General features: G+C 31.7%; 2 protein-coding genes across 2 annotated transcripts; both read right to left on the reverse strand.

The window, feature by feature from the left end:
* Positions 1–260: 260 nt before the first annotated feature.
* LOC130890764 (cuticle protein 7-like) lies at positions 261–5,847 on the reverse strand. Its single transcript, XM_057795066.1, has 2 exons — positions 5,706–5,847; positions 261–929 (listed from the first exon to the last, which is right to left on the reverse strand). Exons 1-2 carry the CDS (start codon positions 5,715–5,717, stop codon positions 321–323), a joined length of 621 nt encoding a protein of 206 aa, XP_057651049.1. The 5' UTR covers positions 5,718–5,847; the 3' UTR covers positions 261–320.
* Positions 5,848–10,545: 4,698 nt separating this feature from the next.
* LOC130890763 (cuticle protein 21-like) lies at positions 10,546–11,579 on the reverse strand. Its single transcript, XM_057795065.1, has 2 exons — positions 11,568–11,579; positions 10,546–11,335 (listed from the first exon to the last, which is right to left on the reverse strand). Exons 1-2 carry the CDS (start codon positions 11,577–11,579, stop codon positions 10,583–10,585), a joined length of 765 nt encoding a protein of 254 aa, XP_057651048.1. The 3' UTR covers positions 10,546–10,582.
* Positions 11,580–15,454: the final 3,875 nt, after the last annotated feature.

Consider the following 15,454-nt stretch of genomic DNA (forward strand, 5'->3'; position numbering starts at 1 on the left):
CGAGAAAATGCTATCTATATTAAATTAATCAAGAATTGTTTATATATAGTTAATAAATTTCAATGAAGAATTATTGAGGTATTTTTAATTTAACCGTAATCACTTTAATTGTATGTATTCTATTGTATTAAATATTTTTCAATGGAGGATGAAAATTGTGGAATACTTGAGATTCTACAGAAACGTTAAAAATATCAATGACTAAAAAAAAACACAATTTTAAATGGGTGATCAAATTAAAAGCTTATTAAAAGGTTGCTTTTTATTATTCTTAACAATTAAAAATAAATAAACAGTTATCAATAATAAATAGACTCAAATTAATGGTAATAAGCAGAAGCAGTCTGTTTCAATTGAGGAGCATATGCAACTGGAGCAGCTACTTTGTAAGTAGGCTGAGCGTAGGTAGTTGGGGCAGCTACTTTGTAAGTGGGTTGAGCGTATGCACCTAAAGGTTTTGCTTGGTATGCGGCAGGTTCTCGGTGTACAACTGCGTTGAAACCATTGTGAGCATCAGCAGTGTATTCTACGATTCTTTTCGAACCATCAGCTTCAACTAGTGAGTAACTGCCTTTCACTACGTCACCTTCACGAGTTTCTTGTTGACTTTTGATATCACCAGTTTGATGATCTTCAACAGCGTAACTGAAATCGTAGTGAGCTGGTGCTGAGTAATCTTCAGATCCAATGGCTTTTTTGTAAACTGGACTGTTGTAAGATGGAGCGGAGTATGAAACTGGAGCTGAATATTTGGCGATTGCTGGAGAGGCGTAAGATCCAGACGGTGCTAGTTTGGCATAAGCTGGTGCTTCATATCCTTGTGGAGTGGACACACTGGAGTATGATACTGACGGTGCATCTGAATAGGCTTGGTGAGGGTTCAAGGCAACTGCTTGTGTGGAAGCAAGGAAAGCAAACAAGCAGATGAGCTGGAATAAAAATACTTGGTTACAATATCAAATAACAAAATCTGACATGAATTGAAATATGAGAAAAAATAATCAATCCAACCTAGGCTGTATTTATTACAATCTCTTCTCTATTTCCCTTCGTTGAATTCTGACACAATTTTGATTTGATTTTTTGGGATAATTATATACCTCATATCCTTTTTTTGTTTCACAAAAATTCATTAAAATAAGGTAAACTTTACCTTGAATCTCTTAAGACGATCATTTGCTTATCAAAACGCGCATCACTCAGTATAATTGTGAGTGTTGGATAATTATGAGTGTTGGTGTAGTGGTAGTGTAAACAGTGTGTTCAGTATTGTACGGTTTTAGAACGATTTGGAAAATTCCCACAAAGCCTCTACAGAATAAGTATTTTCAAGATTTTAATTGGAAACTTTAGCTCTTCGATTATAAGACCTAAAGTGATCAGTGAGATTGCGTGAGTTATGATGAAAATTCATCGGATGGCCTACAAAAAAGTTCTCGTGCCGTGTCAATGGAGCAATCTTAAGCTTAGTAAAACCAAGTGAACATTTGTATTAAATACCTACAACACCACAGCAGCTGCAAAGGGCGAAGAAAGCCCTGTCGCTTCTTCTAAATGGTTAACATCGAATAAAGAATGTCGAGATAAGTCTCTAGTACATCTGCTATAAAAAGACAACCACCTAATATCAAAAGGCAAACTCCAAATCCAGAATGGAATTAGACAGGAATTTGGGAGAAACAATTTTCAAGAGATATTAACCAGGTCAGTCAATTGGCCCGTTTTGGCGTAATGGATTGATATCGAGAAGGTAAAAATAACCAATTATTTAAACTGTTCGTCTGAACAAAGCAATTTAAAACGTCTGGAGCTAAATTACAAGCCATTCGTGAAGAAAAGTAATTATTCCAGCTTTGTTGGAAATTAAGTCAAAAACTTTAATTATCTTGGCATGACATTTACTCAAGATGGAAGTCTGGAGCAAGAGATAAACTGGAATGACTACAAGATTATTCAATGCTATTGAGACACAGTTCCTAACGTTTAATAATGAAATACTAAAAAAAGAGAAATATGTACAAATAAGTAATATTCATATGGACATATAGATCAGTGACATGGACACTTGCCCAGAAACAAAAAAGCTAAATAGAGAGTACAGAAATGAAATTTCTAAGAGATAATGAGAGAAGATACAAGAATAAGGACTTTATGAAAAAAATTGAGCTTGTAAGCAATTTGAAACAAACTTGAAGAAGGACTAATATGGGTTGGTCTAATCATGCGACTAGAAGAAGAACTTTTGATACGAAAGATGTATGAAGCATGAACTTACAAAAACAGGTGGCAGGAGTTGTGGAAAAGGGATCCAACGTAATGACTCATCTCTAACAATACACACTCCTCAAAAGGTAGTAAGACATCAGGATTAAGTAAATATTTTTACACGTAAATCGACTTAATCCTTAAAAAACCAGCTACGCTCTCCTGATGTTTTTATGTCTCGTTATTTGTGAATTGTCGATTATTATCGAAGCTCCCATGAGAGTAGAACTGATTATTACGAAGATATGATATGATTTGTTTGAGAAGTGATGTATTAACCTGTTTCTGCATAATATCTCGCTGAATATAGGTAATGCGTCATATCTTACTTGATGTAATATTCCCCATCTAACGGAACTAACGAAAACAAAGCTCATTGACACTCTCTGGAATTACTCTTGTACTAATATACAGTGCAGTCCAGTTTTTTGACACGTTACAGTCAAATAGTCACGGGCAATCAAAGAAATAGAGATACATTATGTTTCCAATGAAAGTTAAGCTTAAGCAACTCATGTGTACTGTGTTTTGGGACAGAAAAGACATCTTGCTTATCGATTCCTTATTACGAGGCCAAATAATCAATGAAGGATTACTATTAAATAGTGTTATTTTTCCCACAATAATGCCCGTCCTTATACTGGGAACGTGACAAAAAATTACAGGAATTTTGCTGGGACCTGTTTGGTTTGGTCATCCTATGTATAGTCCAGACCTTGCTCCTAGCGATTTTCATCCCTTCTTACACCTAAAATCATTTCTTGGTGGTTGATACTTGTTGAAAACAAAGGCGGTAACCGTTTATAAAGAAGATATACAACATCTAGTGCCTCGCTATGACAAGTGCCGATAAAATCTATGTAGAAAATTAGTTCAATACTTGTAATTTGTACAATAAATGTTTTTACGGTATTTATACACTTTTTTTTATATAACTAAACAGAACTTACTATGTAGATAAACTTCTTTTCTTCCAAAATTATGGAAATATATTATTTTGTTAATGGAATGGGTGATTTTAATAACAAAACCGGTGCAGTCACAAAGTTTCTGAACGTAATTATTGAAACGAATAACAGTTGAACAATCATTATTATTATTGAACTGAAATGAACGCAGCTAAATCTGAATTTGAATTCTTAATGTCAAAATGGAAACAAACAAATTATAATTTTGGAATGAATCGAAAGGATTGTATTAGCGACAGTACAAGTAAAGTACTTAAATTCACCAGATACTTCAGAAAAAGCAAATGAGAGAACGATTTCTTATCTTGAAAATGAGATATTGTTACAAACAGTACATATACCCCAGGAGAAATTAGCGCGAAAACCATTCCACCTAAATTTTTTTATGCAATCTTCTTCAAATTGCCTTACTGATGATATAAATGTAAAAATTTGTTTTATATTTATTATTGAAATTACTAATAAAAAAGGCAATTATTTTTAGAGATGTGAAATACTTGACCCATGAAATATATATATATATATATATATATATATATATATATATATATATATATATATATATAGTTAGTTAATAATAGTTCTAATAGAGATTTAAAAAAATTCATTGTTTATACCTGTTTTTTTAATTGTTAATTTCGCGCGTTCACAAGTATACATTGCGAACCTTTTCTTATGTAATTGTGATTACAAAAAATGTACAAATACCAATATACCTTATTATTGTTGATATATATGCATAAATTATAATGATTATTACAAAAAAGTAAATAAACAGATAAAAAAGTGAATTCAATTACATGTTCTGATTCATGCTCAAATAATTTTTGTAAAATTGATTCCAGAAAAAAATTTGTTAAAAACAAATTGTAAACAATTTAAATATCAATAAGATTGCTCTTTTTGAGAATTTTGATAAAGTTAATAGTTTTTAAGATAAATGATAAATAATTATTCAGGACGAAGAGAGGCCGTTGAAGGGCATGAGTCAGAGAGAGACGGCGATACTTGAAGGTAAGCGACTAATAATGCTTATGGTGCACTCGTGTGATTTCACGTGTCATGTACACGTACCAGAATTACGTTAAAATAGTACAGGTAAAATAGGATCGGACCCGAAATTAATTTGGGCGCTTCTGATTTTCTAGATTCACGGGCACGGGTTTTCAAAATTTTGAAATGCGAATAACTCGAAAACTGAGAGGAATTCTAAAAAAATGTTGTAACAAAAAATGTAGAACAGAAAATTTTCCACAAAAAATGTCTCTAGTCATTTTTTCGTTGGAACCATTATTACTGAGTAAATCTCCCTCAACGCCTGAAGCCAGAACGAATTCCCTCCAGTGCGAATTCAAGCCAATTTAGGTTCCAAACGCACATGGAAACTGCTCCAACTCTTGCAAAAATGGTTCGTTTCCAAAAAATCGAAATGCATCTCTATTTTATACTCGGGTAAGCCTAATTTTCGAAAATCTTGCGAGATGAAGCACTAGAAGTTTCAATGAATATATTTCATAACTCGCCATATAAACAAGCTAATCCAAAGAAAGATTTTTCGTTTGTGTTATTATCAATATTTTTATGTATATAACACACATGAACTACTTCTTGATTTAAAATGAACTAACTTTTAAAAAACGCGATCATGAACACTATCTTCGATCTCGGATGATTATTATTTCAATATTCACAGACACTTTTTTTCGAATTCCTCGCGTTGTTCGCGATTCAAAATATTTTTGAGCGCTCAAACCAATTTTATAATGGAAATGGAATGTTTTCTCCACATTTTTTGTCTCGGTAGTTTGTGTCGAAATCCTCATAGTTTTCAATTTATCCGCAATACAAAATGTTTTTGAGTACATGAACCCATTGTACGTTAAAAATTTTGAGGTTAGGAAAAAGTGCTTACGAACGAATTTGTAGAGAGCTTTGTGAGAATTTTTGCTTCAACAATTTTTTTCGAATTCCTCGTAGTTTTCGAGTTATTCGTGATTCAAAATATTTTGAGTGTATAAACCCCTTGTTGAGGTAAAAAATTTGAGGTTAAGAACAAATATCTTGCATACGTTTTTGTTGACAATTTTGTACTCTACATTTTTTGTTACGGCAGCTTTTTTCGAATTCTTCATAGTTTTCGAGTTATTCACGTTTCGAAACTTTTTTTAGATACAAGTTCCAAAATTTCGAAAATCCGTGCCCGTAATTTTGTTTCCAGACTTATTGAGTATTCCAAAATTTCCTAGAATCTAGAAAATCAAAACCGCCCAATTTATGTTATGTTTCATTTTCTTTTCTTGTTATGTTTATTTTTTTATTTATTAAGATCTGATGAAAAAATTTCATAATTTCATACTTATAACATATATACGTGCATTACACTATAGAAATTCTAATTAGCTCCACGTGGAAATAGTTTTATGAGGTAGATTACGTTTTATATATCTAACAATTACTTATTATTCCACTTACTTTAAATGCCATTTTATTTTTCGTCAATCGATTGTAGACTGAGCAAATCACAGATACACAATAGTTTATTACTAACACTTTGTCTTTATATATTAGAAAAATCCAAAGGCGTGGTCCATGTTGTGTAAATACTTCTAGATCATTTTTGGCACTTTTGGGTATCGAATTTCTATATGAACATATTGAATAATATCGAACGACGTGACATTGATCTACAAAACATAATTATATAAATGTACTAATAATTAAAAACTAGAGCGATAATATGCATGCAATATACTTTCAGTCATTGGACATTGCCATGTTTTATTTCATTACACAACCAAGAAAAGATGACAGCTCGATATAGAGACTTTATGATCATATTCGTTATAGTTATGAGAAATGGTTGATAATTACCTAACGATTGAAGCCGTTACTTTTTTTGTTTCATTCCACAGAATAATATTCACATTTTATATTATCATATAAAGTTGAAGTTTGAAAAAGTATAGTTTTTGGAAGACCATTGATGAGCCAACGATTTTATCTTTCTTTTCAATTATGGTAAATTTTTAAATACAAGAGTTTAGTAAAAACTAATTTCTTTGGCAAAACGAAGAATTTACCTGAGCTAATAATAAAAAGTTTTCTTTTTTTTATCGGTATTTTCTAACAAACAACTGTACAGAACAATAGCAAAAGGTTTTGAAGATAATATAGTCGTATTATAAGATTTTTTTCAATAAGTACCTACTTGCTAATAAAGGAATGAAGTTTTATAATTTCGAGAGTCTCTTCCCAACAAATTTCATCTAAAATACGATTGAGGGTTTTTCCATTTAGTAAGTAGGTCAAAACTGTGTAATCTTAATGAAATTTGCAGGATGTAATCTAATGCGAGAACGCCAGAAAATTGGTAATTGACAGTTGATGAAAAAACATCAATATTTAATTGTTGTGAAATATTTACAAACATTTATGTAGAAGTGTTGATGGCCCAGTGAAATTAGTTAGTAGTACGTTCGGTTTTGGGAAACCTACGATTTACAGAGTTATTAAGGAAAAGAAATGTGGCGAGTTTTAAACAGCACATTAAAAAGAAGCCGAAAATTCAAATAGAAAAAAATTTCCTTCATACAAAGACTGTAGACAAAGTTCTTGTCAAGGTTCGAGAAGAAAAGAATTACCCTGTGTGAAGTGAGTCGAAGCACATGGTAACTTTTAAAAAAATTGTTTTCTTGGAAACAGCATTTCAGAAACTTTATTTTAATAAGAAGAACTGAGATTGTAGTATGGAGGAGAAATTACTAAAGAGGAAATATTAGAAACGGATTGAGCATACCACGAATCTTTGAAATCAATAATATACTCAATTGAGAATACATAAAAAAATCATAGAGGTTGTAATGGTTTGGCGAAGTACGGAGGATGAAGTAATATAGGATGCCACATTAAATCTTAAATAATAAAGCTTACTTTACTAATTAGACATCATCAACCCCTAAGAATGGTTCATTCGCTTTCTACTTACTATTACTTGAAGACCTTAACATTTTTAAGTTGAACAGCTGCAAATAAAATAATGTTACGAAATTTTTGGCACAACTTTATAACTAATCGGGATTAGTTTTTATGCTGGATCACCAATATATTCAACATCGGCATTTAATAAGAGGAAACTAACAATAGGAAGAAGTGTATTTGGGATTTGGGAATGGCTTTGAATGAACAGCACTTGAAAATAGTCAAAGAAAACCCACAGATTCCAAAGCCCAAGTATGATTTCAAAGTATGTGATGCTTAGAGAACGATTATTTTTGTTTTTTTATAAAAATTGATATGATTTGAAGCAAACAGGTTTTCATGGAAACCGTGTTATGTTAGTGATTTTTATTTTATTTATGTTTCTGTTCTCATTAGGCGCTTGCATTTAGGGTAGTACGAGGTTATCAGTTAATTTTTCTCATCTTGGACTAATCTAAATCCTATTAGTTGTAAAAACTACTATTTTTGTTATAATGCCAAAAATAATTTTAAATGTTTATAATATTTCACAAATTGATTTCATTTTGATTCTCTAATAGTCAAGAAATAATAATAAATACATACACAACAGGTAAAAAGTTTTTTTCCCACTCTCCAGTTTTCGCGATACACAAAAAATAAAAACAATACGATCTATTGGCATTCTCTGACTTGTCCCACAACAACTCAACTGGGTTAAGGTCGGGCGACTGCGACGGTCAAATCATTTTTTTTCAATTCTTCCAAATACTCTTTGTACGGCATCAGGAATGCTTAAGATAAATTAAGATAAACTCCTTCAATTTCTACCAGGTCTCCTGTCGCCTTTCGTCGTATGTTATAGCCGGGCTTACAAATGGATCTAAAATCCCTTCTTTCTTGCATAAAAATTCTTTTTGTAGACTCCAAATCTTCAAACTCCAAATCATACTATAACATTTTTTCCCACTTTTCTTGCACCCAATATATATTTTCTTTGGCCTACTTAAATCTCTTAATTTTATTTAACGTCTTAGAAGTTTCTTCACTTGCCAAAATGGACAGCTTTTCTCAATCTCCTTTTCACTGTAGAAGTACTCAAAGGCAGATTCCTAGATTCATTGATCTGAGTTGCATCCGTGAGTCGTTCACGTTTGCTGACCAATACAATACGTTTTTCTTCAGCGGTTGTGGTTTTTTGAGGCCGCTATGAACGTTTTTTATCATAAAGCTTATGGTAGACGCATTTTTTCACGTTGTAGGCCACAGGACGTCAGGGTATTTTTAGTTCGGAGTAATGATACGGTTACTTTTGCCTAGATTCAGAAGACTTGCGATTAATGTACGAATTTCAACCGATAGTTTCTTGGTTTCACCCATTTTAAAACTTACAAGTCCGAATTTACGAGAACGAGAGCAATTCGTAAACGAACTTCACAAAAAGATGTCTCAATTTAAAAAGTATTGCTATGAAAGTGTCTTCGCCCTAGAACCGGTCCTGCCTAGATGTATTGAAATTCTAAAATTTGGCGAGAAGAGCACGACGCCCTTGACTTACTTTTTATAAACCGCGGAATCCATTTGATGTTTGTTCTTTGTATCCTTTTCTATAGTAAGCGATTTATTTGCATTGATTCTTTTGAATAATTTCAAGGAAAGTTTATTTATTTATTTTACTAGATCTTTGGAGAATTATATTTGGATATGTAGTTTATGTAGCGCAACTTAGTTCAGTTTATAATAAATAGTCGTAGTGAACAGAACAAATTAGCAAAGTAATCGAAGAATTTAGATAAAGTTAGTTAAGTAATAGTGATAAGTGAATTATTATAAGTTAGTTAAGTGTAATGTATAGTATTTAAATAAATTAAGAACGTAAGAGACCCTATGTATAGAAATCATATAAATAAATTAGAAAAACAGTACAGTAAATACTAAACAAATAACGGACAGTATTATTTTTGATTTGTAAGACACCGTTTCGAACCAGTAGTTCACATTAATAATATGAAAAACTATACTATCTACTCGTATAGAGTAGCTCACGGAAGATTAAAATGAATTTTGACTTGGTCCATACTTCTCTAGCGAATATCTTATAGAAAACCATCGAATCGGAATTGTTTTTCTATATTTTCAAGGTTTCAAGATATTCAAAACTCTTATAATCGAATTAACATTATATCAACTTAATGATGAAGTTTTATAATGTAATGAATTATGTTTTTTTAATATATCAATTTATGTGTATTTTATTCGAGAATTGTTTCCGGAAATAATAAAACGTTTTCGGAATAACAAAAATATTACTTAATTGGTGATATTGACATTAAACCGTATGAGCAAGGAAATACTTAAATTTTAAACAACGTTTATTTATTTAGATCATAATATTAATCGCCCTCAAGGAAAATGAATAAGTTCTTACTATAAATAAGTTTTAAAATTTTCATAAATCAGTCTAGTTTCAATCAGTTTTTACCATTTGACTCAATTGTCCTAACATCACTGAACTTCTTCAAATATTGGAAAATAATAGAAGTGAAGTAATAAAATCAATAATAAATTTTGTCATGATCAACAATTTGACTTTATTATTTTCCAAAAACACCAGTATCATTATCAAAATAATATTAGACCAATGGTTATAGAATTAAACTGATTATTGGTATCCCCTAACTCAAGTTTGACTTGTCTAATATCGTTTCACATCAACTTTCCTTGGTAGTTATTCTTCTGAATATTATTCGACATTTTTTCTCCCTATCTTTCTGAAAAATTTATCTCTTTAGGTATCTTGTATCTGGAGATAGTAGGGATAAGCCGCGGAGTATGGAGTTGCTTTACATTTTTTATTTTCTCTGTATTTTTGATGAATTTTTCTAAAATTTTTCTGCTTTCTCTTCTTTCTTGAGTCATATCAGTAATTTGTTCCTCTATATTCTATTAGTTTTTTTTAATATTTTTAGCTAGTTTAATTTCTTTTTGTTTTTCAGTCAGCGTATCCAAAAATTTTCTTTTCTTAACATTTGCAAATTAACATTCTCTTTGGTGCAAATGAGCTGCGATATTCTTTATAAGCTATTTTTGAGTTTTTTTTTTCAAATTTTCTCCTTTATCACGAGTCTCCAATACGTAATTAAAAAGCGAGTTATTAAAAGCACTTAACGTTTCTAATCAATATTATGATGTTGAACATTGTACATTGCTTGAATTTCAAATTCACTTTTTTAAAAAATTGTTCGAATCTCCCTAGCAATGCCAATTCTACAGCCATAGTTATTAAAACAGCTAGAAGTATCTTTTAAGTATTGCTTTTTATTATTCAAAAAAACTAAAAATAAATAAACAGTTCGTTATCAATAATTAACAATAAAAAACAATTAACGAAATCAGTGGTAATAAGCAGGAGCAGTTTGTTTCCATTGAGGAGCAGAAACACTGGAATAAGACACATCAGGAGCATTTGTATAAGCTACTTTTGCCAAAGAAGGCTGAGCGTAGTTAACTGGAGCAGCTACTTTGTAGGTAGATTGAGCGTAGTTAACTGGAGCAGCTACTTTATAAGCAGGTTGAGCGTAGGCAGCTGGGGCAGCTACTTTGTAGGTAGGTTGAGCGTAGGTAGCTGGGGCAGCTACTTTGTAAGTGGGTTGGGCGTAGGCAGCTACAGGTTTTGATTGGTATGCGGTAGGTTCACGGTGTACAACTGCATTGAAACCGCTGTGAGCATCAGCAGTGTATTCTACGATTCTTTTTGAGCCATCAGCTTCAACTAGTGAGTAACTTCCTTTTACTACGTCGCCTTCACGAGTTTCTTGTTGGCTTTTGATGTCACCAGTGTGAGGATCTTCAACGGCATAATTGAATTCATAGTGGGCTGGTGCTGAGTAATCTTCAGATCCAATGGCTTTTTTGTAAGCTGGACTGTTGTAAGATGGAGCGGAATATGAAACTGGAGCTGAATATTTGGTGATAGCTGGGGATGCGTAAGGTCCAGACGCTGCTAATTTGGTATAAGCTGGTGCTTCATATCCTTGTGGAGTGGATACACTGGAGTATGATACAGAAGATGCATCTGAATAGGCTTGGTGAGGGTTCAAGGCAATTGCTTGTGTGGAAGCGAGGAAAGCGAAGAAACAGATAAACTGAAATAAATGCAACGTTAACGTATTTAGCAATAGCAACAGATTTTATTATAATAAAACATCAGATAAAATTAAAATTATGAAAATGATAGTTTCAAATTCTTTTTTTTTGGTTTTGTTATGTAATATGACTAAACTCGAAAAGAAAAAAACTGATATGATATGATAGTATTGTAAAAAATTGTGAAAGATAATTTTGTGAAACACTTATCATTTGAAAAATTTTACTTACTTTGAATGCCATTTTGCTTATGTAAATAAATAGTAGATTGAACAAATACCAGATACACAATGTTTTGTCGCCAATCGTATGTCTTTATATATTGGAAAAATATCTGAAGGCGTGGTACATGTGTGAATACTTTTGGTAACTTTCGCAATCTAAGTATCAAATTATATATGAAAAACAGAATAAATGTGTATCGTTAACATTGATCTAGAAAAAATTATTAGATAATCAACCTATTTGTGTTATTAGTATATTTTTTCATGAACGATTATTAATAATAAATAAAAACTGAGGCAATGTAGGTATCTAATACATAAAAAATATTGTAGTAGGGAATTATGAGGTCACATTTGAATAACTTTGCGTAAATTTTGAATGAAACCTTCCAATGTATCTTTTCTTAATCTTAATCTTGTAGTCAAATATTTTTGTTTTGGAATATTGTAATCGAATTTTTTTGGCAAAAATACTGATGTAGTGAGTATACACTAAAACCGATTTCAATCGGTATTGAAGAAGAAATAATAAATCCATCATAAAATAACTAAAACTAAACATCTAAAAATCGTACAAACTGGAAACTGGATCTTTCAAGTAAAAATTTACGCAATAGAAAAGGCTACCTAGATCTGAAAAGTCGAACATAACCTAAAAGTTATTAATTATCAAAACAGAAATATTGTTAGAATAAACTAAATTTCAATAAAATAAACTTTTGGATCCTAAATATCCGACTCATGAGCAACAGTACCATTTCTGTAAACAAAACAAGTAGTGGGTAATAGAAAACTTATTTATTCCAATAAACTTGAAACTTCTTGTGCTAATGATCCTCTTTTCCCAGTAAGCAATATCCTTAGCCCTGTGGTATAGAAATGCCTTCGATTTTTTGACCAAGAATTAATACATCTAATGTAGGTATACCATACCATGGATAAAATTCATAACATAAATTGCTGCAACTTTCTGACAAAAGTTCTTAAAAATTTCTCTATGTTTATACGCGATAAAGTTGATAATATGACGTGTAGTCTTTTAATTGGAGTTGAATGGCTCTCGTAATATTGGTAACCACATCTTCATTTTGCAAACAGTGCGAGCCGCGTTATGGATTCAAACTAGGCTTGTGCTAAAATTTGTTTGAAATAAGGGTCATCAGAGAACTTTTCGTCCAAATCTTGTGAACATTACCTGAATTGTAGGTGATTTAGTTCTCTGCTCCTTGTAAAATTTACAATTTTAATTATAGGCTGCATGACATGGTCCATTTTTAAATGTTTGGATGCCAATAATTCCTGAAGAATTATACAGTGGAATCCCACAAAATTACCTGATATTTTCTGTTTTAATTTAGTTACAATGCCCGAATGTTTGCCAGCCATGGCAGGAGCGCCATCCGTAGTTGTGCTGCTAAGTATATTCCAATCGAATTCATATTCTGCTATCAAATGCTCAATTGCAGAATAAATATAATTTGCTGTTGTAGTACCTGTCAATGGAACGCAATTTAATAGTTCTTCAGTTATTTCAAAGTTAATGTTAATGTCTCGTATAAAAACAGCAAGTTGAGCTGTATCAACAGTATCAGTGCTCTCGTCAACAGCTAGTGAAAAGTAAATTCCTTAATTTGAAGAACCAAATTTTGAGATAAATCATTTAATCTTGAGAGCGACATATTTTGAATTATTGACTTTTGAGATGGAAATGAAACATCGGCAACTTTCAACGTACAGTCTTTAATAAAATCACCATCAGTGAAAGGTTTTGATCTTCTAGTGATTTCTAATGCAATAATAAAATTTGATTTCAGGGCTTCTTCGCTCTCTGTATTAGCTTTAGTAAACATCGATTGTTGACCTTTAAGTTTAGATTCTAAATATGACAATGTGACGATTCTTATTTTTTCAGTGTAACAATTGAATAATTTTGACTTCTGATTTGTATCATAGTGTCTCTTCAAATTAAACTCCTTATAAACAGCAACTGTTCGATTACAAAACAAACACTATGGTTTATCTTCCCATTCTATGAAAAAGTATGCAATTTCCCATTTAAACTGAATGACTCTGCACTCACTATCAACTTTACGTGTTTGTGCCAAAATCATAATAATTATGGAACTCGACATAACAGTTATTATGGATATCGCACACGCTCGACATAAACAAATCCATACCTACTTCACAGTAGAATTACTTGTCTAGGAACGCGCTGCCCTTGAAATTACTTATAAACATCCGTAGACTTGAGAGTACAAGTATTTAAATCATCCGTAGAGGAATTGATGTAGTCTAAAAGCTCTAAAAAACATGATTCTTTTCTCAGTGACACATTGCGATCGCGGGCCTTATTGATACGGTCCAAGGGCCAGAAGCGGCCCGCGGGCCGTGTCTTTGACATGACTGGATTATATGATTATATTTCAATACCATCGAAAATCGCTCTTAGACAAGAGAACAATCCTTTTTAACTTTCAATAAACATCAACATGGACGTTAATAATGTATATGTGTATTATTTTGATATCTCAAAATAGTGAGTTAATTATGCAACAAGTTCTTTGTATTGATATTTGCAAATAATTCCCATGTATATTGATCAGTGTTTTCTAAGAAGTTTTCTTGTAGTAATAATAACACATGAAATGAACGCAGAATCGGATCATGAATCTGTCAACTGCCAGCTGAGGTATTAAGTTTGTTCCAACACGCTTAAAAACAATTATAAAATTTGTTTTTACAAAATAGTGGGCTGTGTGTGTGTGTTTCTTCGATAAACTGTCACAATTTTATTTCTTGATATTCGTTCAAGAAAATCCGTTTTGTGTCTGATTAAAACGAGTGTAGTATTATCATTAGTAATGGATAGTAATAGTGGAGAAAGTGTAAACTGTAGACCAGCATATGTTGGTGAATCGGCAACTGCACCGATTATGAATCTTCTCCCTGAGAAATCCAGGGAACAGTATTTGAAGGACTATAATTCTTTTATGGAGTGGCGTACTAAAGAAGACTTATTCAAAACTGAAAGGCACCCTAATGGTAAATAACGACGTAGAAATCATTAAATTCTCGAAACTCATTGCATATTTGAAAAATAAATCAGTTGGCTATAGACCCAAAAAACTAAAACATTTGCCCGTGAAGAAATTAATAAGTTTCTGTTGCAAGCTCCAGACGATCATTAACTCATGTATAAGGTATGACAGCGAAAAATTTTAATGCAAGCTTAGATTTGTAACATTTTTTAGGTTGCTCTAATATTAGGAATCGCTGGAGCTTTGCGAAGGGAGGAATTATATAAAATGCAGTGTAACGATTTTAATAATACCGGAAATGTTTCATTTATCACAGTAGCTGATACAAAAACTAATGTTCAACGTCGATTTACTGTTATTGGTGAAATATCTGACAATAGATTAAACTTGGTAAACATTTATAAAAAATTTAAAAACCCACAACTCACAAATGTCAAAACAGATCATTTCTTTTTGCAGTATAAAAATGGAAAATGCAAAACCCAAGTTGTAGGTATCATCAATAGCCTTTCAAGAATTCACTCGCTTATCGCAACATATTTGAATTCACCTAATTCAAAAAACTACAATGGGCATAGATTTCGACGCTCTTCGGCGTCTCTATTAGTGGATTTACGTAGGAGTTACGTAGACGACTCAAAACAAAAATAGATTCCGCAGTGAAAATTTTAACGGCAACAACTAGTTGTAAGTTCGTGAAAGATCGTGAACATTGTAAACAATTTTATAAAAATAGGATAATATATTTAATTCAATTATTTTGTTCAATTTCAATAGCTATTAGAAAAAAATAAAAACATAATTAACTTGTAATATTTCCGTTACAAATTGTAGCTACTCGCTTTAGACCAAA

This window comes from Diorhabda carinulata, chromosome 2, assembly GCF_026250575.1.
Source record: "Diorhabda carinulata isolate Delta chromosome 2, icDioCari1.1, whole genome shotgun sequence".
Classification (NCBI taxonomy): Eukaryota; Metazoa; Arthropoda; class Insecta; order Coleoptera; family Chrysomelidae; genus Diorhabda; species Diorhabda carinulata.